Source organism: Coturnix japonica, chromosome 1 (assembly GCF_001577835.2).
Source record: "Coturnix japonica isolate 7356 chromosome 1, Coturnix japonica 2.1, whole genome shotgun sequence".
NCBI classification, from domain to species: Eukaryota; Metazoa; Chordata; class Aves; order Galliformes; family Phasianidae; genus Coturnix; species Coturnix japonica.
Window position 1 is genome coordinate 265,006 of NC_029516.1, and position 22,075 is coordinate 287,080.

Here is a 22,075-nt window from a genome sequence, read left to right on the forward strand (position 1 = left end):
CAACCCAACCCAACCCAATCCAACTCATCCCAACCCAACCCAACCCAAAAGGTTCTATGAATTACGGTAAAGCAGAGTTGAGATCTGTGCTCTTCTCAGCACATAATTCAGTGGTCTGAAGTGGAGATGTCACCCAGCAGAAGTCCTGGTGTGGTCCTGAGAGCACAGATACTCTGCAGAAAGTCACTCCTAGCCAGGAAAATTGAGCTGAGTCGCACTGGCTGTCAGTGCTTGTGTGGAAATGGCATTAAAATACAGACTTGATGAACTCGGTGTGCATTCATCGCTGGGCACAGTGCTGCGAGGAGCAGCAGCTCTTGTGGTGGATTCCCCTCACTGAGGAGCACTGCCTGCCCCTCATGGCATCCACAGCCTCCTTGGGCAACCTGTTCCAATGGAGGAAGGAGTATTGGGCGTAGAGGCCAACGGTTCACCGAGTGCTATTGCAATTCCTTGGAACTTAACTGCAGCTTTTGGCCTGCTGATGGAGCGTGCAGAGCCAAATCAGCATCCCGGATGGCCGTCCTTGGGATTGCAGGAGGAAGGTTGAAAGAGCAGCTGAGAACCTCCTCCCCTGCGCTGCCCATGGGTGAATTGGCTGCACCTTTGGGGACAGCGTGAGGGAAAACCAGCAACTTTAATTAATGTGTATTTTTAGCAGCTTCAATTTCAGTTACACAAATACAGAGTAACGTCTGCTCCCGCTGTGCAGAGCTGCGCTGCCAGCAGAGGAGTGAGAAGGGGGAGAGAGGAGGGGCTGTGTCCAGCAGTGGGGCATCAAATGTGAGCGCGGGCAGTTGAGAGCCACATGGAGGCAATTGGAGAAGTGGTTGGAGGATGCTTTCCTTTTTGTTAATTGGAAAAGCAAAGCACCACGAGGCTCTGATTCCTTCCTGAGGAGTGATTCTCAGTGCTAAAATCATAGAATGGAATCACAGAACCATAGAAAGGCCTGGGTTGCAAAGGACCCCAATGCTCATCCCATCCAACCCCCTGCTGTGTGCAGGTCACCAACCAGCAGCCCAGGCTGCCCAGAGCCACATCCAGCCTGGCCTTGAATGCCTGCAGGGATGGGGCACCCACAGCCTCCTTGGGCAACCTGTTACAGTGCGTCACCACCCTCAGGATGACAAACTTCCTCCTAAGATCCAACCTTGTGTCCCTTCCCTTCAGCTTTCCTTCCTGGAAGCGATACCTGGGAGTCTCCTGGAGCAGCTGGGAGGTGCTCAGTGCCTCCTTCCTTCGCCTTGGTAATTTTCCACTGTTAAAATGTAAATGTAGCCTCTCAGCCTGGAACTGCGGAGACATTTGCACTTGGTGCGCTTTTGCTCTTTTACATGAATATTTAACACCGAGCCAGTAAATCTCTAAATAACCTCGCAGTGTTGATTACCTCTTGGCTCATTACCCGCAGCTCAGGGCTGCCTGGAGCTGCTCAGGTGCTGCTCAGGTGCTGGCCCAGCTCTGCGGGTCCTGGGGCTCCTCGGGGAGCTCTGCTGCACCCCACGGCAATGGAGCAGCGAGAGGCATTTCCAGCCCCGAGCTTTGCATTCCTCCTTCTGCAGGGCGAAAGCAAACATGGAAGTGTCAGATTAGCTGGGCTGGCTGGAGCATGGCTGTACTTCTTGGAGCAGTGCTGTCATGGTAACTGGAGTGATTCATTTTGCTGCAAGATCCCCAGTAAACACACTTTGATTAAACTCTTGAGAAGGTATAGAAAAGAATCTTCAAAGCTGATTGTATGAACCGCATCGAGTTTTGCCTTTATTGCTCTTACTTCCCTCCCTTCCCCCTGGGGTTGGGGGGAGGAAGCCCTCCTTGGAGCAGGATGCCTGCACCTGCTGGCTGCAGGTTGGGCTCAGCTCATCCTTGTTGTTGTTACCAATTTCAGGTGGTTTGGGTGCAGTGAGAAGCTGCTTTGGGCTCCCTGTGTCACGCTGCGCTTTGAGGCATTGTGGCGTGGCAGAGCCTCCCATAAGGGCTTCCCCTGGCAAACCAAGGCAGAGCAGCTCTCCCCATTACAGCTTCATAGACTCACTGAGATTGGGAAAGACGTGTGAGGTTCCCACCCCATCCCACCGTGCCCAGGACACCCCAGGACAGAAGTGCCCTCAGCAGTTGTGCTTTCTGCATGCTGCCTGTGCTGCTGCCAACTGGGCCTGTGCTGGGATCAATGGGACACCCATTGTGTGCAGCCCAGAGCATCACAGCCTTCCTATGCAGGAAGGAGCCTTCGTGGACACACATATGTGTCCTGCACTGCTTTGTATGTGGGGTGACACACATTCCTGCTGTCTGTGCTGCCCTTGTGACAATGTCTTTGCCAAGTGCTGGTTTTCTAATGGACTTTCTCGTGCAAATGAGTGCACCCGTAGCAACCTTCAGCTCCAGACCGCCTCCACGTTGGCTGTTTCCTTTTGGAGCCCATTGCACAGATTTCCCCCCATGCACTATGGGTTCCTTTCTGCCATGAGGCCAAAGCACAGCGTCCTGTTCTGCCACGTGCACCAGGTTCTGTCCCCATCTTGTTGTATAGCCCAGCTGAGCGTCGTTTTGTGCCTCTGAACACGTCTGCTTTCTGCTGAGGGCAGACCTGGGTTCACGCTACCTGCATGGCACAGCGTGGATGGAAGCTCGCATCTGTTTGAGGGCTTTGAAGAATCTCTGGAGAAGAGCCCTGTATCTTTCCAAAGAGAGATAGTTGTGTTCCTCTGACTGCCCTCCTGCAGCTGACTGCATGTCCTGCTCCTCTGCATGCTCAGTTAAAGCCAGGCTTGCTAAGCAGGTCCATCATCCCTGGATCGCTGACTTCTCTGCAGCTGCACAGCGATCCCAAAATGAGCCCTGAAGCGGTTTGGGCTGCAAATTGAAGCGCTGAAGCTGGGGCAGATGAGGTGCCTTCCAGCACTGCTTGGGCTGTGGGACCCCCCAGGGATTTGCTGAGCTCTGAGCTCTCCTGTGCCAGGATCAGTGCCCAGGTCCCAGCCGGCAGCTGCAGTGTCCAGGAGGCACCTGAGAGCCAAAGGTGCTTCACAGCCTGCATATACATTATTGGACAGCATCTGCTCTCATGGTAGTAGTAAAAAATAGTTGTTTTCTGCTCTGTTTTTGGACTCCTGACTCCCTTGCCCCCAAGGTTTTGGGGTGGATGTGATCATTTTGGTGCTCAGAGCGAGCAATCTGGATGTGCACAGTGATGGGAATGGAGCATGGAAATAGGTGATTAATGTGACAGCACACATCAAAGCACTCCCACTGCCCTGTGACAGAAATCAAAGTGCCTTCCCACTTGCCCGGGAGCCCTCCAGCACTTTGCCTGTGTCCCATTGCTAACAGCTGCTGCTTGCAGTGTGCAGCTCGTGATGAGCTCTCCACTCCACTCCAGCTCTCCCTGCATGCAGTCCATGCTCAGCACTCCTCCATTCCACCAAGACCAGCAGGATCAGAGACCTCACACAGCCCAGAAGGGTCTCTGCCAGCTGTGCTGCTTTCTTTCCTTGCAAGATGAGCCACTGCTTGCTCTTATTTTGTTGTTTGTTTTTCATGGAGATGGTGTTCCTTATGAGCCCCACTCAACTGGGGATGTTCTATGATCACAGAGTCACAGAATAGGTTGGGGTGTAAGGGACCTCCAGGATCACGGGGCTCCAACCCCCCATATACATACCCAGGCTGCCCAGGGCTACAAAGATGCTCAGAGGCTGCAGCACCTCCCTACAAAGACAGGCTGAGGGAGCTGGGATTGTTCAGCATGGAGAAGAGAAGGCTGCGGGGTGAGCTCAGTGCAGCCTGCCAGGACCTGAAGGAGCCTACAGACAGGACGGGAGTCAGCTCATTGAAAGGGTTGATAACAGCAGGATGAGGGGAAATGGTTTGGAGTTGAAGGAGGGCAGATTGAGGTTGGATGTCAGGGGAAGTTCTTCACTGTGAGAGTGGGGAGGTGCTGGACCAGCTGCCCAGAGAGGCTGTGGATGCCCCGTCCATCCCTGGAGGTGTTGAAGGCCAGGTTGGATGGGGCCCTGGGCAGCCTGGGCTGGTATCAATGTGGAGGTTGGTGGCCCTGCCTGTGGTGGGGGGTTGGAGCTCCATGATCCTGGAGCTCCCTTCCAACCCAGGCCATTCTGTGACTCTATGCAAGACGTTCAGGCCAATGGCTTTTATCCCTGGTCCATGTTCAGCACTTCTAGTAAGAGTAACTCTGCCTTTATTTCAAGAGCGGTGCTTGAAGGACGTGGATTGCTTTGGTTTGACAACAGATCTTTGAGAGCAGCCAGGAACTTCCTTGTGTTTCCTGCGACTGTCTCCAATTTCTGATAATTTTCAGACCTGTCAGCTGCTGTGACAGGCACCCAGTTCATATTTGCTTCTTAGATTTTATGAAGGTGTTTTCCTACGAGCGGTAATGTAGTACAAAATTAAGTGTCTCCTGGAGATGGTGTTGGGATGACACGCGGATCCAGGGCAGCCCAACACATGGAGTGGCACCGCTGGGAGAGCGGCCGCCCGCCTTGATTCAGCTTCACTCCCTTGTGTTGTGTTGATGGCTGTGACCGTAGGTTGGAGTCCTGCAGGATCCCTGAATCCACAGCATGTTTTTCCATTGCCTGGGCTATTCCTCTTTCCATCGGCCACCTCTTGTTGCTTCTGGGCTCCCTTTTTATCCCACTTGCCCTGTGGGTGCTCTGTGTGCTGGGCACGGCGCTGCCGGCAGAAATCCCCCCTCCACGTGGTTGGAACTCAGGGAACAAACGCATCGAGTTGCCATGGCAGCAGGAAGGTTTACAGGAGCCTGAAATCGTTGTGCTTTGAACCTAAAATGCTCCTCAGGAGAATATTCCGAGCGCAGCAGTGCTGGGGGAGCCCTCAGGCACTCAGCGATGGAGCAGAGACCTCCGAGATTCCCAAATCCAACCCCAGCCCATCCCTACCAACCTCATCCCCATGGCTGTATCCACACGGTTCTTGAGCGCCTCCAGGGATGGGGGCTCCTCACTGCCCTGGGCAGAAGCTGGATTTGGTGATACCTGTGTGTATTCCAGTCTGGGATGTTCTGTGATTTGATGAAGTGAACTGGCTGGTGTTGATGTGTTCCCTCCTGAAGGTTGCTGCAGATGCGAGTCTCGCTTTAAGCACATTCAGCTTCAGAATGAAAACACATTCATTGAGAAAAATGTGTCTTTCCTGACCTGAGGTCTGCATCACTTGGGCTGCACAGTGCACACATGCCATGGATGCAGCACAGCGCTCGTCCCTTCATGTCTATGTGCAATTCTATGTACAGCCACCCTCACTCTGCAGAGCTGCTGGCTGAGCTTGGGTTTGGCATCTCCAGGTGGCTTTGTGCAGTCTGCTTCTTCCAGACACTGATAAGGGTTAGGAAAAGGGGCAGGAAGGGCAGGGGCCAGAACTGAGGGGTAACTTCTGGCCAGGATCCCTGCCAGGGACCACGTGCATCTGCCCACCTCCAGGCCAGGCTGTGGGCTGCAGAGGTTCTCGCTGGTGGCCCTGACCCTCACCATGGCTGTGGCCCGACTGAGGGCTCCCTGGTGCCTCCCCAGATGCTGCCTCCAAACCCTCTTGATTCAACTCTTCCGCTCCTTGTGCTCCCAGCCTGTGGCTGTTCCCTGGGAGAGCAGCATGTGCCATGTGCCAAAGTGGGATGGGAGCTGGAAGTAGATGGAGCCCATCCTTGTCTGTTCTGGCTCTTCCTACACTCCCATAAGGATGTGCCTCCTCTCCTTGGCTGGTGAGGTCCTGGCACTGCTGCCCAGAGTGCCCCATCTCTGGGGGTGCTCAATGCCATGGATGGGTTCTGGGCAGCCTGAGCTGGTGGGGGCACTGAGCCCACATACAGGATGGGGTGGAGGGTGTTTGAGTTCCCTTCCAACCCAACCATTCTATGATTCTGTGATGATTCCTGCCCCAGCTCTGTGCTCCTCTGCTATCACCTTCCTGCCCCAGCAGGGCCATAGAATCACAGAATCATTAAGGCTGGACAGGATCCCTGAGATCCCTGTCCAACCCCAACCCATCCCCGCCATTGACCATGTCCCCAGGTGCCACATCTACTCCTTTTCTTGAGCACCTCCAGGGACTCCACCACTTCCCATTCCAATCGGTGCCTCACCACTCACCACCCGGTACCTGATGCCACTTTCCTGCCTCTTTTGCAGTGCCTTTCAGAGAAACTCCCAGCTACACCAAGCGGAGACGGATCCTCGGTGCCGGCGGCCTCTCCTCCCCTCGCATGCTGCAGCGCTCGGCCAGCGACAACAACCTGAAGGCGGAGAGCCGGGCGTCCTACTCACCGGTGCCCTCCCTGCGCAGCCTCCCCCCCCAGCTGCTGGCCCAGATGCAGGAGGCTGCAGTGGGGGTCAGTGGTGGGGATGGCAGCCTGGCCAGCTCCGGCAGCGCCCGCAGCGCCCACAGCCGCTCCCCATCCCTGCAACGAGTGCAGGAGGAGAAGGAGGTCGACCTGCCCACGCTCCGGAGGAGCAGCCGCAGCAAGGCCAGGTGAGGGCTGGGTGGGCACAGTGGGACTGGGCTGTGTCATGGCCATGGTGTGCATTGGCACCCATGGCAGCAGTGGTGGGATGCAGGATGGCACCAGCCCGTCCCAGCAGTCCCAGGGCTGCTCAGGGCTTGGCATTGGGCACAGTGGGGGCTGCTTCAATCTTCTCCCCATCCCTCAGTCTAATTTTGCGTCTCAAAAGCATGGTGAGCACATCGATTCCATGTTGTGCTTGTTGTTGCCATGGCAATGAATGCCTCTTGAAAACTAATACTTGGAGGTGGCATACTGCAGAAGAGCTGGCCCTGTATGCGTCCGAGCCGGCTCCTGGCTGTCGCTGCCTCCTGCATACCTACTATAACCCTATACCTAGGGTTGCTCTCTTGAACCCACTTGGGCCGGGGAGCAGTTGGTGGGCATTGCCACACTCCTGTTGGTGGGTCGGCACGGGACCAAGGCTCACTGTGATACAGGGACAGCAATGGCCCATCTGTGTGGCCATGAAGTTTGTTCTCCTGTTTCTTCTCCCCTTGTCACCCAATGATCGTGAACAACTCAAACTCCGGCTCTGCTGCTGCTCTACGTTTGGGTGGAACCAAGGCACGAGTGCTGATTTAGGGCAGAGACCTCCCTGGTAAAGTGCTGCTGCAGAGCAGGAGTTGAGGAGTAGGCCTGCTGGGGAGGGCTGGGTTTGGCTTTGTTTCATGAAGTTCTCTGTTGGAGAGGTGAAGCGCGGCCGTGCCGGGTGTAAAGCAGTGTCTGCTGATGGGAAACTCCAACAGTGTGTGGGCAGAGCAGGAGGCCAAAGAGTGGGTGCCAGCTGCGGGCTGTCCTTGGGCTTGCTCATGAGCAGCGAATAGGCTTGGGCAGCAAAGAGCCCATCTGCAGGTAGCAGCTCATTACACTAAACACCATACAGAAACAGCTTGGGGGGTCTTCGAGGTGATCTGAAGAAATCAGGGAAGCAGAAGCATGTCAGTGAATGAAAAATAAGGAGAATAAATGCAAAATAGCTACGAGAGGGGACAAAGAATTGAACAGCTCGAGTCCTCGGTGGGATTCCTAATTAACGGGTTAACCCGAGCGAGGCTGCAGGTTGTTTCCTGTGCAGCTCATGGGGAGCTCTGCTCAGTGTGAGCTCCAGAACAAAGTGTGGTGGTACCACATCACGGGAGGTAGAGGGGGAGAATGTAGGAACAGCCTGGGGCTGTGGTCAGCGAGTGGGGACAGCCTGAGCTCCACGCACACCATGAAAACCATCGTGAGGGATTTCATAGCAATGAGAAGATCCTCTGCTCTGAAGAGAGGTTTGGGAGAGCGGGATTGTTACCTTAGAAACGACACGGATGGGAGGAAAAGAGTTTAAAATCTTGGGAATATGGAATGGTTTGTGGGAGGGAAATGGGGAGCTTCTCATTGTTTCATGGCACCAAGAAAAATGGGCATGCGATGGAATTGATGGCAAGCAAATTCAAAACCAGGATGAGATGGTGCTTTCCCCTGCGGTTAGCTCTGCAATTCACTGCCTCAGGAGCCTGCTACACAGGGGCACAGTGTGATTATAGAAGCATTAGGAGGTCGGAGTGAGGGAAATCACACTGTGGGCTTTTGTAATCAGTGCTTCTGGAGCTCCTCCTGGGACTGCTGCGAGCCCTGGGGACACACAGAGCAGCTCTGCCCACCCTCTGCTACTGCCTGGGCTGGGGCATGGAGAGAGGAGGGATGATGCGGTCCTTCCCGGCCGTCTGCATTTAATGATGTGCATCTAAGAAGGTGTTGTATTCCATTTTGTATGTATTTCTGTAGGGAAAGGAGTATTCTGAGGTTCTGAGCTTGGGGCAAGTGGAACACACAGACTGCAGCCGCCGTGCTCAGCGTGGTGTGCGGGTGGTGAGGTTGGGGCAGCGGGGTGAAGCTGTGCTGGTGATGGGAGGAATGCAGAGCAATGAGTAGAAGCTCAAGGCTGGGAGCCCAGGAGGCGTTCACCTGGCTGAGAGCGGGATCTGAGCAGTGCTGATGGATGGATGATGGTCAGGAGGGGTGGGAGGAGGGGGCTGGGCTCTGCTTGGTGCACCCAGAGCCATGACAAGGGGCAGCCTCATCTGACAAACCTGATTTCATTCTATGGTGATATGACCCGCTCAGTGGATGAGGGTAAGGTTGTCAATTTGGTCTACCTGGACTTCAGTAAAGCCATGGAGAAGCTGGCTGCCTAATGGTTTGGATGGCTGCATGCCCTGCTGGGTGAAACACTGACTGGATGGCTGGGCCCAAAGAGCTGTGAGCAATGGAGTTAAACCCAGCTGGTCACAAGTGGTGTCCTCCAGGGCTCGGTACTGGGGCCTCTCCTATTTAACATCTTTATTAATTATCTTGATGAGGGGATTGAGTGCGCCCTCAGTAGGTCTGCAGACAGCACCAAGCTGGGAGGGAGTGTCGATCTGCCTGAGGGGAGAAGGGCTCTGCAGAGGGACCTGGATAGACTGGATCGATGGGCTAAGGTTAATGGCATGAGTTTCAATAGGGCCAAGTGTCAGGTCCTGCATTTTGGTGACAACAACCCCAGGCAGCCCTACAGGCTTGGGGAGGAGCGGCTGGGAAGCTGCCTGATGGAAAGGGACGTTGGTGTGCTGATGGACATTGAGCTGAATGTGAGCCAGCAGTGTGCACAGGTGGCTGTTAGGATGGTCGGGTTCAGGTTGGACTCGATGATCTTTAAGGCCTTTTCCAACCTGAGCTATTCTGTGATCCCTATCGCATTTCAACGCTCCGTTCCCAGTGATGTTTTCTTTTCCAAGAGGAAAACACTGGTAAGTGACAATACATCCACGGACACCTGGAGTCCTCTCTCATCTCCCCCCCAGCCCTCCAAAATCTGGCAGGAAAATTGGTGCTGGGTCAGATTTTGATCAGAATAAACACAAAGAAAAATCCACATCTGCATCGCCTGCCCCCAGCGCCTTTATTCCGAGGGAGGAAACTGCCAGCAAAACTCTGATTGTTTTGCAAATATATTCGGGCTGGCAGACATGATTTAAGGACGAGTGGTTTAGCTGCGGCGTTTCACGTTTTCCAGGAGCCGTGCTGTGTGTGTGGGCACCGGGGGGTTGGTGCACCCCATAGGGTTTGGGGCAGCTTCACTTTGAGCATCCCCAGTGGTGCCGCGCTGTCCCCTGAGCCCATGGCTGGGAGCTGCCCTGGGGAGCTGCTGGTGCTGCCTCTGGCTGTGATCCCCCCCTGCTCCCGGAGCTCTGGGGGTCTGCACGGCCCCGTGTGGCTGTTTGTACCCACAGCTCTGTCCCAGAGCCGCTGCTGGCAGCAGCGCGGTGCAGGTGCAGCACAAGGCAGCAGCAGATGACGCTGCGTGTTTTTCAGGCTGTGGTTTTGATAGCTGCTAATACCGCGTTTCATGAGCTGTGTGATGTGTGACTCACATCCCGCGTGTGAGAGCCTCCACCTTTATTTTCCCTCCCTCAAATCCCACTCCATAACAAGTGTTTCCCTATCTGGATCCTGCTGCCGCTGATGTCTCCTGCACAGATGGAGCACCCTCAGCTTATCAGGGTCTGCTTAAACCCAAACCTTGTGCTTTCCCAGGCTTGTCTGTGCTTTTGGGACACATTCTGTATCTCGTGATCCTCCTTCAAAGATGAGCTTAAGTGTTCTTGGATTGCGCCAATCCAGCCTTAAGCCTCCCACTGGATGTGCAGTCAGGCTCACCCCGACGTTAATTAGTTCCCACTGCTGGTTTCCAGGTGAGCTCTTTCCTCTCTGCCCCTGTGAAGGTGCCTTCCATCTCACACTGACCTTTGTGTTAAAGGCTGATTCAGCGATGAGCAGACACCAAGTTGGTCCCCTTGGTGTCATCCATTGGAAGCTTTCTCTCTCTCTGCAGTTACCCAAAAGAGCACCAACCATTTCCAGCAGTCTGGGATCTTTTCTCTCTGTCAGTGTATCTGCAGGATGCTTTCTTGTTTGCCTCCCTTCTCTCTGCAGTGGCACTTCTCGTGGTCGTGCCTTCTGGATTGTTCTGTTGTGTGTGTGTATGTGTGTTTTGCCCACAGCAATCACTGCTGTTTTCCAGTTGCTGTAGCGTTCCTCCAGCCTGCCCTCCCTGCAGCCTTCCTTCCCTCCCTCCCATCTTCCCTTATCATAGAATCATAGAATGGCCTGGCTTGAAAAGGCCAACAATGGTCACCCCTCCTGCCTTCCTTTCCTCTCTTCCATCTTCCCTTATGCCTCCCTTCTTTCCCTCCTCCCTTCTTTCCCTCTTGCCTTCTTTCCCTCCTGCCTTCTTTCTCTCCTGCCCCCCTCCTTTCCCTCCTGCCTTTCCTCCCTCCTGCCCCCCTCCTTTCCCTCCAGCCTTTCCTCCCTCCTGCTTTCCCATCTGCCTTCCCTCCTTCCTCTCCTCCCTCTCTCCCACCTTCCATCCCTCCCATCCACCTTCCCTCCCTCCCACCTTCCCTTCCTCCTGCCCTCCCTTGTGTGAACACTTCCCATTTTGTGGCCATTCCTGCCAACTTTGCCCTCATGTTCTGAGCTTCTCGGACTCGGAGCACACAGATGTCTGCTTTCTGCACTGTGAGTCTAACAAGTGGTTGTAGACACAGTCCAGGAGCTGGCAGGGCAGTCGGGCCCCGCTCCTGGCTGCACATCTCAGCTCAGTGCCATCTCTGGTTACTCTGCATCCCCTGAGGCAGCTCCGGATGGTGCAGCACAGGGCGCTGCTGGATCAGGAGGGCTGTGTGCCAAAGCCCAGCTGGTGGCCGTGCATGGCGCGTGCTCGGAGCAGGACACACACTGAGGGGAAGCAGGGACTGTGCTACCTGTGCTCCAAAACACCTTCTGCTCTGCTCCTGGCCACGAGCATCTCTGCAGTGGGCAATGTGAATTACTGCAGTGCCCGTGGCTGCAGCGGGCAGAGCGCACTGAGCGCAGCTCCTCCGTGCACAGAAACCCTTTGCTGGCAGCACCCCGCGTGTTCCTGGCCCTTCGCCACCCTGAGCAAACATCCTTCTTCTGAAACTGCTAAAACTGCAGTTATTGCATCAACTGCATCCCAGGGATCTTATTTCTAATCATCGTGACCTCTCCTCGGGGGGTTTAATAAAACGGCCGCCTTGTCCCAACCTCTTCTCTCACATTATTACCTCGAACCGCGCGGACCGATGCGTTATTCCCAGGCCCATTTCCCCCTCAGCGCTGTGAATGAGCTCTTTGCCCTAAGTGCTGTCTGCTGCTTTGTTTATTTATTTATTAAGTGCCTCAGCCAATTTGTTTTACCTCCCCGTCTTCTGAGAGGCTCTGAGCCATTTGATTTGTTCTGCGTGTCTTTGGGGATTTGGAGAGAAACGGCCACAGATTGTTTCCTTCCCTCCCGCACTTTGCTTTTCAGCCCGGTGCCAGCTGTTAATCTGAGTCCCTTCTGCATCTCATCTGCAGCCTTGGACTCTCCCCTGCAGCAAAATCATTCCCTAGAGGTGCTGGGAGCCTGGAGGATGAAGGTTCTGCCCTGCAGGGCTTTGGGGCAGTGGGTGCACTCTCTGCGGCACAGCAGTGCAGCAATATGGGGCTGTGCCCCACACGTCAGATATGGGGTTTTGTTTTGGGGTAGGGTGGTGAAGAGCAGAGTTGGAGCATCTGTTGCTGCTGGTGTGGTGCCTTGCTCTGAGATAACGCCTTGTTTGGGGTGTGGGGAGGGGAGATTCAGGCTGGATATGAGGATGAAGTGCTCCAAAAGAGCAGCTGGGTGCCTGAATGGGCTGCCTGGGGAGGTCACCAGCCCTTGGAGGGCGTCCCAGGAACGTTTAGGTGTTGTACTGGGGGACCTGGTGGAGCGGGAGATATTGGTGATAGGTGGGTGGTTGGAAGGGGTGATCTTAGAGATCTTTTCCAACCTCAGTGATTCCATGATTCTACGATTCTAAAGGCTGATTTGGTCAGTGCTCCTTTGGAGAAACGTGGTGAGGAGGAGCGTTGGTCCCCAGCTGTCCAAGTGGCATCTCCTGCAGGAAATGGGGGGTGCTTGCAGAGGAACTGCAGAATAATGAGGATTGGAAGGAGCATTGGAGGTCATTGGGTTGAACCTCCCATTAAGGAGAAAACCAACCTCCCAACTCATTGGAGAAGGATTCAGAAGGGCCTCGTATCCCCCCAGGGTGCCCCTCCAGCTGCCACCAAGGCACCATGTGGAGAGGAACCTTTAGGGGCAGCAGCTTGGGGCAGAGCTCTGCTGTAATGTGCAGCTGAACGCCTGGAAGGTGCAGCTGCCCCACAGTGCAGCCTCATTGTGCTCATTGTGCCCGCAGTGCGGTGGGTTTGTCCTGCGTCTGTGCCCACGTGGCTTTGGGGAGGGGGTGTCCTTGGAAGACCTGGGTCCAGTGGTGGCATCAACACAGTCTCCTGGTGGTGAGTGGGCAGCCATATGGCTCTGAGCAGCGGGCCAGGAGTGCAGGCATGGCCTGAATGCCAATGAGCTCCACGCAGCTCTGCAGCCCACCGGCCTCTCCTGCAAAGCAGACAGAAATGCACCACGGTCGGAGCAGGTGGTTGGTGCTGTCCCAGGCATGGAGCTGCTGTTGCATGCAGATCGCATGGTTCTCTGCTCTGGGATGCTGCCCTGGTGTGCTGGGTTGGCTCCAGCGCCATGTTCTGGATGGCAGTGAGTCTCACCTCACAGCTTGTGGATATTTACATGGGCTCGAGCATCTCACTGCTTGTCCCAAAGACACTGACACAGTCATTTGCCCCAGCATCACCAGCGTGTGATCTCTGAGTGCTTCCTGAGTGTCACTGCATTGCAGGAGCTGGCAGAACTGCTGCACTTTGCTCCCATCTCTGAGAGCCGTGCAGTCCTGGCTGTAGGCAGCATCCCTCGGCCCTGCCACCATTCACTGCCCTCCTGCTCAGCCTCATGCAGCCCATCTCTGTGCCCTAACCCCTACTGCCATCCCTACTCTGTCACCACGGCCCTGAGCTCCGGGTGCTGCTCTGGAGCGCTGCTGTTGGCTCAGGGCAGCACCTGGATGCTGCAGCCAAGCTGAGGCTGTGCCTGCGGTGCAGATCCTGCCAGAAACCAAACAGGAGGTTTGGCAACGTCAGGGCCAGAATAGCAAATAACAGAGGAGAATTCCCCGTGCTTCTGTCTGTCAGTGGCACTCCTGTCTGGGTATTACCGGGCAGGCAGCTCTGAACAGAGCTGTGTAGGCTGAGGGCAGAGAAGTGCTGCAAAGAAGGTGCTGCTGGTGGAGGGGCAGGCAGAGCAGCATTGCTGGTGCTGAGCCTAAAGCAGCGCTGCATGAGACCTGCACCCTGCACACCATGGGCGTGAGGTCAGGACAGGAGGGAGCAGTGCTTGCTCATGGCCCCATCTGGAGCTGGGGTTGGGATCTGGGACAGCTTTTGATGTCACCTGAAGGCAGCCCAGCTTTGAAACGTGCACAAGGTCCAGAAGGGAGGTTCATGCTCCCAGTTTTTACCCATTTCTCCCAGCCTGGTGTCCCACTGCCAGGCTGCAGTGCTGGCACACCTCAGTCTCTATGGGCTCATCATGGCCATGTGCCTGTTCTGAGGTGCCCCGGCCATGAGGTTGGGCTTCTGCTCCCAATATCTGATATTTGAAGGATTTTATGTCCCAGTTTAATGTTTATGTGCCCATAACTCATGTGCCCAAGTCTCCCTGTAACAGCGCCAGAGGCATTCGGGACCCCCAGAGCTCTCTGGGAGTGATCTTGGGCTGAAGCAATTAATGGATTATCATCACTATCTCACAGTGTGGTGTTTATGCCATCTTTATAATGCTCCCTGGTCACGGTGTGCACACCCCAAGTCCGACCATGCTGTAAGACTTGGCATGGAATTGCTCATATTGCCCGGGGTTGGGCATGGCTGACACTGGGCAGCAATCTCAGCTGTTGTAAAGCAGATTTGTTCCCTGTTTATGGGGCTATTACTATTATGGTGGGCAAAGTCTCGCCCGTGGCCTTTCTGAGCTGGTTGGCTCACAGCAATGCATTCCTTTATTTCATGCATTCCTGTAGCTGGTTTTCGTCTTCCTGTTGAAATATCTTCCAGCCTGAACGTTCTCAGGTTTTTCATTGTCAGTTAAAATGGACCCGAGTTTTCGAAATGAGGAAAAGTGGAGGAGAAATGGTTGCAATATAATCTTTGAGCAGACGTGATCCTTGTATAAAAGGCAGCGTGGCAGAAAGCTGGTGTTTCACATGGGAACCAAGCAGCTGAGTTAGTGCTTCAGAGGACATAAAATGCCAGTGTACAAGATGGGGGTCCCATAAATGCCACCGTGGATCGGGTCGCAGCGCTGCAGAGATGCGCCTGCATCCCATCCCTCCCTCTTTCCTTTGCTCACTTCCAGCTCCTTGATCCAGCCGGACCAATCGACCCGTGGTTTGTGTCCAGGTGGGGATCCCAGCGCTGGGCCAGGCTGGGGCAGATGTGGGGTGTGCAGATGTGCAGGGCCTTTTTCTCTTGGCAGGTGTCCTGTCTGAATGCAGGCAGTGCTGTTGGCTTCCCCAGGTTTCATCTGAGTTGATTTTCAGTCTCGTCTCCATTAGAATCATAGAATCATAGAATTACCCAGATTGGAAAAGACTTTGAAGATCATCAAGTCCAACCACAGCCTGACCAGTGCCCTAACTCAAAAAACCCTACACTAAATCATATCCCTGAGTAGGCAGTCAACCTTTGTATGAAGTTCATATCAAAATCCAAGGCAAAGAATGAATGCAGTTTTGGGCTCTGTACTGCTCTCACTGCTGTCAGTGTGAAGTTGGGAAGAAGCTTTTCTCATGGATGATGCACCCGATGGGAGGAGCTGCTGGCGGTGCTGGTACTGATTTGGTTTGCAGAGCCAGTGGGGACGGGGAGCCCATGCTGCAGTCCTTGAGCAGCTGAGTGGGCCGCCAAGAGTTTTTACACCCGGAAGGATTGCTTGAGTCATGTGCAGAGAGTGAGGGTGGCTCTGAAGTTCTGAATGAGCAGGAGGGCTCCGCGTTGGCTCCGGTGGCACTCAGCCCCCTGGCTCATTGGGTTTCCTTTGGATGGGCAGGGAGGATCGTTGCGTTGGTGCAGCTGGCAGAGAGGTGATGGCACAGAGCTCAGGGCTGGCAGCGCTGCACTGAGAGGAGAGCTCTGCTGGCTGCACCATTCAGAAATGGAGCTGTCATCGTTCACAGCACACAGAGGAAAACCCAGCACCAGCCCTGAGTGTGATGCAGCACCGCAGAGCCCAAGGCTGCACTGCGAGGGAGCAGCGCAGTGTTGCTTTGGCACACAGCTGCACGTGTCGGCAGCTGCGGATGGAGGCAATCAAATGAGCAAAATACATTTGGGTTTTCTGGAAAGCTTTAGATGAGGTTTTGTATTGAGGCTGCTGGTGGAACTCAAAAGCTTCTAAACAGAGGGAGCTGTGGGTGAGACTGAATGTCCATAATGGGATGGCACAGTCAGGAATGGGGCACCTGGAGCTGCTGCTGGAACTGCTTCGTTCTCATTTCATCACTGAGCTGGGGGAGGAAATGTGTATTGAATCCTCAACATCTGTGCGAGAGGCAAAGTTCTTTGGGTGTCCTGATGGATGTGAATCTGGAATCTGTGGTTCTTTGATACGAGGGATGTGCTGATAAGGGCTGAGTGCATGAAGGGTGTCAGGTGGGCCACCACAAAGATAAACACAAAGCAGTGCAGCTGCACATACTAAATGTGTGAAGTCTACATTCAGCCACACGATGCCAAACAGATGCAGCTCCAGAACAGCTCTGAATATCAGCAGCTCAAAGAGCCAATGGAGCACCTCGAGGAGAGATGGAACCAGAGTGGTGATGGATGCTGGAAGGCACAGGTCAGTGCTGAGGCACAGATGCTCTCCTTAATAGCACCTTCCAATGCTGCTTGTCGGAGAAGAAAACCGTGCTGTCAGACCACGAACCCGGTCCCGTGAAGTATTTCATATATTCTTTCTGTTAATTAGCTCAGAGTGAGACTCCTGTTGTTGTGTGGTACTTCTTTGACCTGAGGTTTGTAGAGAGTCTTCCAGTTCCCTCCCTGAATGCTCAGAGTGTGATGGAAAGCCGTGCCCCCCTTGGTGCTGGCAGTGCCTCTTCCTGCTTTGTTGGGTCTCAATCTGTAGCATCTGTTAAGTAGAACTTCTTCACATCCCTGAGGTTTCCTCTCTCAAGTCTCCATTGTGGCAGTTCAGAGGGCACCTCAAAGAAGACGATGAGCTGTGAGCAGCCTGTCAAGGCTCTGACAGATGTAATTCCTGGAGCACTTTGGGCACTTCTGTCACACAAGCCCTGGTTTATTGGTCCTGGTGTGCAGCGGGAGTGAATTATTTGAGATCTGGGCCCTGGGAAGCTGCTGGTCTGAGGGGCCTTTGGGCCATGTGCGAATTGAAGCATGGTGGGTGTCAGTACGGGGCTGTGCCTGCCCATGTCTCCAGCCACCAGCAAGACCTACATCTCTGGCAGCTGGAGCCTGACAAGGGCAGAGGATGGATAGATCAGCATCACACAGCCCTTTCCTGGTGTCCTCTGCTGCCCCGTGGGCTCCTCCATCCCTTTGCACAGTCTGCTTTCATACTTCTCTGCTAATGCTTGCAGCTGAGCCCTTCTTGTCAATGGGACAGACCTTCAGCAGCATACAGTCATACGGGAGCTGTTGTGGACTGCTTCCCAAGGGGGAAAATGAGACAGAAAGGCCACAGGTCCCCTCTGCTTTCCCCCAGAGCTTTGTGTAAGGTATTGCCATGCTCTGGAGGTCCTCTTGCTCACTGAGTACCTGCCACACTCTGCGCTTTCCATCAGCTCTTCCTCTTAATGTAATTCACGTATTCAAGAACGGTTTCTGAAATTCAATCACATCCCCATTCCAGTTGCCTAATATACTCCAGCGGAGTTTTCATTATTGGAATATATTAAATTAAGTTGTTTCCTTTGCACCTCTTAAAGGTGCAGCTCCCGTTTCCCATCCATCAGGAATGAGCAGCCACGTTCCCTGGCCCTGTGCAGGACACGCAGGAGGAGCTCGGTGCATTCCTTGTCTACACAGGGAGAAAGGGCCGGCGTGTTTCCCTGCTGAGGCAGCTCAGGGAAGTGATGCTTTGTGACATCTTTAAATCCAGTTGTTTTGCTCCTGGCTCATCTGTCTGCTGAGGTGCAGCCGTAATTCATGCGATACCAATCGTGCTGACAGACGATCTGCTGCACCCGTGGTGGATGCGGCTCTGAGTGCTGAGATGCCGGTGTGATCCGTGCCCAGTTTACCCAGTATGATGGAGGGGAGAGGCCTGGAGGATGGCTGAGGCTGGAGCTGTTTGTACACCTGTAGTCCCCTGTGTTCAGATGAGGAGATGGCTGCTCCTGGTGCAGGATGGTCTTATCAGCATCCCAGTCTGAAGGCTGCGTCAAAGACAAAGAATAGATACAGTGGTGACAATCTGCTTGGAGAATTGCTGCTGCTGATAAGCAGCGTCTTCCCCTCCGTTAAGTTCCACTCTGTGTATTTATAATCTGCTTATCTAAATTCCCCACGTACTTCCCATTGAATGTGGCATTCTGTTTCACTTCCTATATTGAGCTGATTTGCACCCTGGATGTGGTGAAATCCACACGGTGCTGGAGCAGAGCGATGGGGGGGGGTCCCATCCCAGGGGGTGCCCAAGAACAGGGGGATGTGACACCCAGGGACATCGCAGGGACATGGGAAGGTCTGATGTGCTTTTTGGTGGAGCCATCAGGTTGGCTGCAGGCCCATGGGCAGCAAGAGGTGGTCCCAAGTGCCTACAGCTACCTGGAAGCATTTAAGGCCACCCTGCAGGTATTCAAGGCCAGGCTGGATGTGGCTCTGGGCAGCCTGGCCTGGTGGTTGGCAACCCTGCACATAGCAGGGGACTGAAACTGGATGATCCACAGAACATGTGGACATGAGCATCTCCAGCCTGGATCCAATGCTGCAGGGGGAGTTGGAGCAGTGACACATGGAGCAGGCAGGGGATCAGGGGATGGGATGGGATGGGATGGGATGGGATGGGATGGGATGGGATGGGATGGGATGGGATGGGATGGAGCAGGACAAGATGGGATGGGATGGGATGGGATGGGATGCTACCCCACCTGATGGAAGAAGAAAGTACACCTCAGATGTTTTAGAGGTTTGGGAACTGGCTCCACCAAAGCTGAGGCACTGAGTGGAATTGCTGCACTCCATGGAGAAGTGTTTTGGGAACATTCACCCATGGGAAATGGCATTGATGTATACAGTGCCATGAAGATAGGTGTACACATTTATATATGCATATCCTTCACATATCCATATATATTTGCATTTTTTCTGTATCTATCTATCTATCTATCTATCTATCTATCTATCTATCTATCTATCTGTCTGTCTGTCTATCTATCCATCTTATCTATCTATCCATCTATCTGTCTGTCAGATTGATTTACTGTAGTTTGCTCTTTATCTCCATGATCCACGATTCGTGTTTTAAGGAGCTTGTGCATCTCTTTTTGTCAACACTTAACCAAACCCTCCTGGATTTATACTGGCTCCAAGCACAGCTCCCTGGGAAAGGTGAACACGGTAGATGTAATCTGTTGGTGCGATAGAGGACATCTGATGTAGCGCAGATGGTTCTCCTGGAGGAAGTGCCATGAATGCAGAACTGTGATGTAAATAAGAAGTGGTCTGAACATGTAAGAGCAGTGGGCTGCTGACAGGGAACTGCTGGAACAGAAGGAGGTTGGTAGGAAAAGTCATCACGTGTTGGTGCTGTGAATGGTCTTGAGTGTGATCTCTGGTGTCCTTGGCATCAGGAGCTTGTTCTTGGGCTTCGCTGCTGATATAAAGTCTGTGCTTAGGGGGGTTGGGATGTCAGGGGGAATTTAGCATATGGGAAAGCTGCAAGTAAGATGGAAATGTAAGCAAGATGTGTCCAAAAGATAACAGATTTCTACTATGAATTCATAGTTGCCCTGTCTGTTTCTGCTGGAAACAACAGGGGAAAATGTTTGGGAACATTAAGATGACAGCCAGAATCAGTGTGATGTGCAGGCAAGTGCTGACAGCATTGTCCAACATCCTGCAAGGCCTTATTTAAAACTTAATTTAGGACGGGATGGGATGGGATGGGATGGGATAGGATAGGATAGGATAGAACGGAATAGAATAGAATAGAATAGAATAGAATAGAATAGAATAGAATAGAATAGAATAGAATAGAATAGAATAGAATAGAATAGAATAGAATAGAGTAGAATAGAACAGAACAGTTATCTGCTGAGGCTGATTTCACCGGTGATGCTTCCACTCCAGTGCTCCCGGTCTGGTTTGTTTTTCCCAGAGTCATAGGGCTGAAGGGCTTGGAAGGGATGACAGGGAACCCCCATGTGCTCCCTACAGTGGGATTTCCATATAGTGGGTGGCAGTTTCTTCATGGGAGACGTTCCAGACATTTCTTTGTGGATCTTTGACGCATCCCAATTTTCCATTCTGCAACTCAGAAGAATTGAAATGTCTCTAATGACGCCCCAGGACTTGTTTGGTTGCAAGATAAGAAGTTTCACTGGGTCAGATGGTGCCGACCAGGGGAAGACGATTGCATGGAACCGCGTTACAGAGCGCTGAGCGGTGCTGGAAATGAAGGGAGGCGGAATGGCCTTTGAGCATTGCCAGGAGCGCACACAGCTGCATGAAGCTGGTGAGAGGGTTGGATGGAAGGTCTGTTTAACCCAATATCTTGTGTTAATTAACCCAATATCTTGGGTTAATGGCCCTTCTGGCACCCTCTGATACTCTGAGAGCCGATCTAAGGAAGGGTTGCGCTGAGGTTCCTCGCACTGCACCTCCTCTGCTTGGTTCAACCTTTGGCTCTCAGATCTCCACACTCGGGAAGATCCCCATTGTGGGCACAGAGCTGGACTCCATCCCATCTCCTGAGAACATCACCAGCAGTTTTTGGCTTCTTTCCCTGTTCTGAGCCCTCCTTGTACCCCTCAGTTACCCATCGGTCGTTGGAAGTTCCCAACAAATGCTCTTTTCTGGATGTTTCTGCAAAACATCGCATTGGTTTCCAGGCTTTCTGTGCATCGCTCCTGCAGCTCCATTTTCGTGGGTGTTCTTCTTGGTTTGCTTCAGTTTTTTGTTTGTTTGTGGGTTTGTTTTGCTTTCTTTCTTTCTTCTTTCCCTCCATTTAACTTTAAAGGATGCATGATTCATTCTGTTTTGTTTTGGGCTTTTATTCCTCACTGAAATACAGCTTTGTCTTTTTTGCCTGGTGTTTCTCTTAGATCCCCCTCACCCCACTGCTCCCAGCCCTGCTGCCTTCCTTCAGGCCTTCCCCACACCTTGCTGGGATGTGTGAGCCCAGGAGGTGCCCAGGTGTAGTTTCCAGGATGCCAACAAAGCCTTTGCTTTCAGCTGACCGCTGTCATTTCCTACTGCCATGAATCATGACGTCCCATGTCTCCCCCAGTTCCCAGGGCCCATTGGATCAGTAGTTCCTTTAAAACTGGGCATTCTGGTTCTTTTATTTCATTCCTTTGACTGCCAGCTCCTGTGCAGAGGAATATTTGCCTTAGTTTGGTGTTTCTGTTTTCCAGTTCCATTTGTAATTGTATATCTGGCTTGGCCAGCTTCTGTTTTGTCTCCTTCTGGCTTCACCCCTGCAGTGTGACCATCTCCAGGCAGCTGCTGTTCTGCATCTACCAGCTTTCGTCCTTTCAGTTAGAGGCCCACCGTGTTATGTTAAATCCCAGCAGCTGCTTCCTCTGGGATGTAGAAGGACCACACCTTTCCAGTGCAGGTATCTTATTTGCTGCATTGTCCTCGGTCTCTAATTGCTCCACATCCTCCTCATCTGCTCTGTGCTCTCAGCCATGCAGTTTTACCTCCCTGCTCCTCAGATCTGGCTTTGCATTGTGCTGGGGTTTTCTCAGAGCATTTGCATGCAGGTCTTGGTCTTCAGCTCCTGGAAAGCTGCCTGCAGCAGCCCTCTCCCACCCCTCATATCACTGCTCCACATGAGACCCTCCCCAGCATTTGGATGGGTCCCACAGCGGCTGCCACCTTACCAAATGGGACACAAGTCAGCAGGAATTCTTCTTGTGCTTCACAAACCTGTTCCTCTTGGTGCTTTGCAATCACAGGGTGGTTTGGGTTGGAAGGGTCCTCTAAAGGCCATCTGGTCCCACTCCCTGCAATGAGAGGGACACTCACAGTGCTCAGAGCCCCATCCCCTTCCCATGGCTGTCTACAGGGTCGGGGCTGATGGCCCACTCCACAACTTGCCTTGGTGGCACCGTGTTCACTCTTTCAGCTGTCAGGTTGGCTTTGTTTTTTGCAGATTTCCCTGTTTGTGTTCAGTGCCTTTCACACCTCCACGCAAAGCTACGGCTCACGTGCACAGCTCGTCGTCAGTCATCCTTATGGCATCACATTGAGGGTGAGGCTTTCAGTGCTCACAGATATTAAGAGCAGTCGTATGATGCTCCATAACCGACTCTGTGTGACTCAATCAGGTGGTTCATCTGCAAGGCGAGGCTGGTG

At 53.3% G+C, this 22,075-nt stretch overlaps 1 protein-coding gene across 1 annotated transcript in view; it reads left to right on the forward strand.

Moving 5' to 3' along the window:
* SHANK3 (SH3 and multiple ankyrin repeat domains 3) overlaps window positions 1-22,075 on the forward strand; it is a 259,036-nt gene that overhangs the window by 66,165 nt on the left and 170,796 nt on the right. Inside the window, exons 10-13 of the mRNA XM_032446652.1 lie at window positions 6,174-6,345; window positions 6,442-6,469; window positions 12,950-12,965; window positions 17,506-17,557. Coding sequence (XP_032302543.1) covers window positions 6,174-6,345; window positions 6,442-6,469; window positions 12,950-12,965; window positions 17,506-17,557 — 268 coding nt within the window. The remainder of the gene's footprint in view (window positions 1-6,173; window positions 6,346-6,441; window positions 6,470-12,949; window positions 12,966-17,505; window positions 17,558-22,075) is intronic.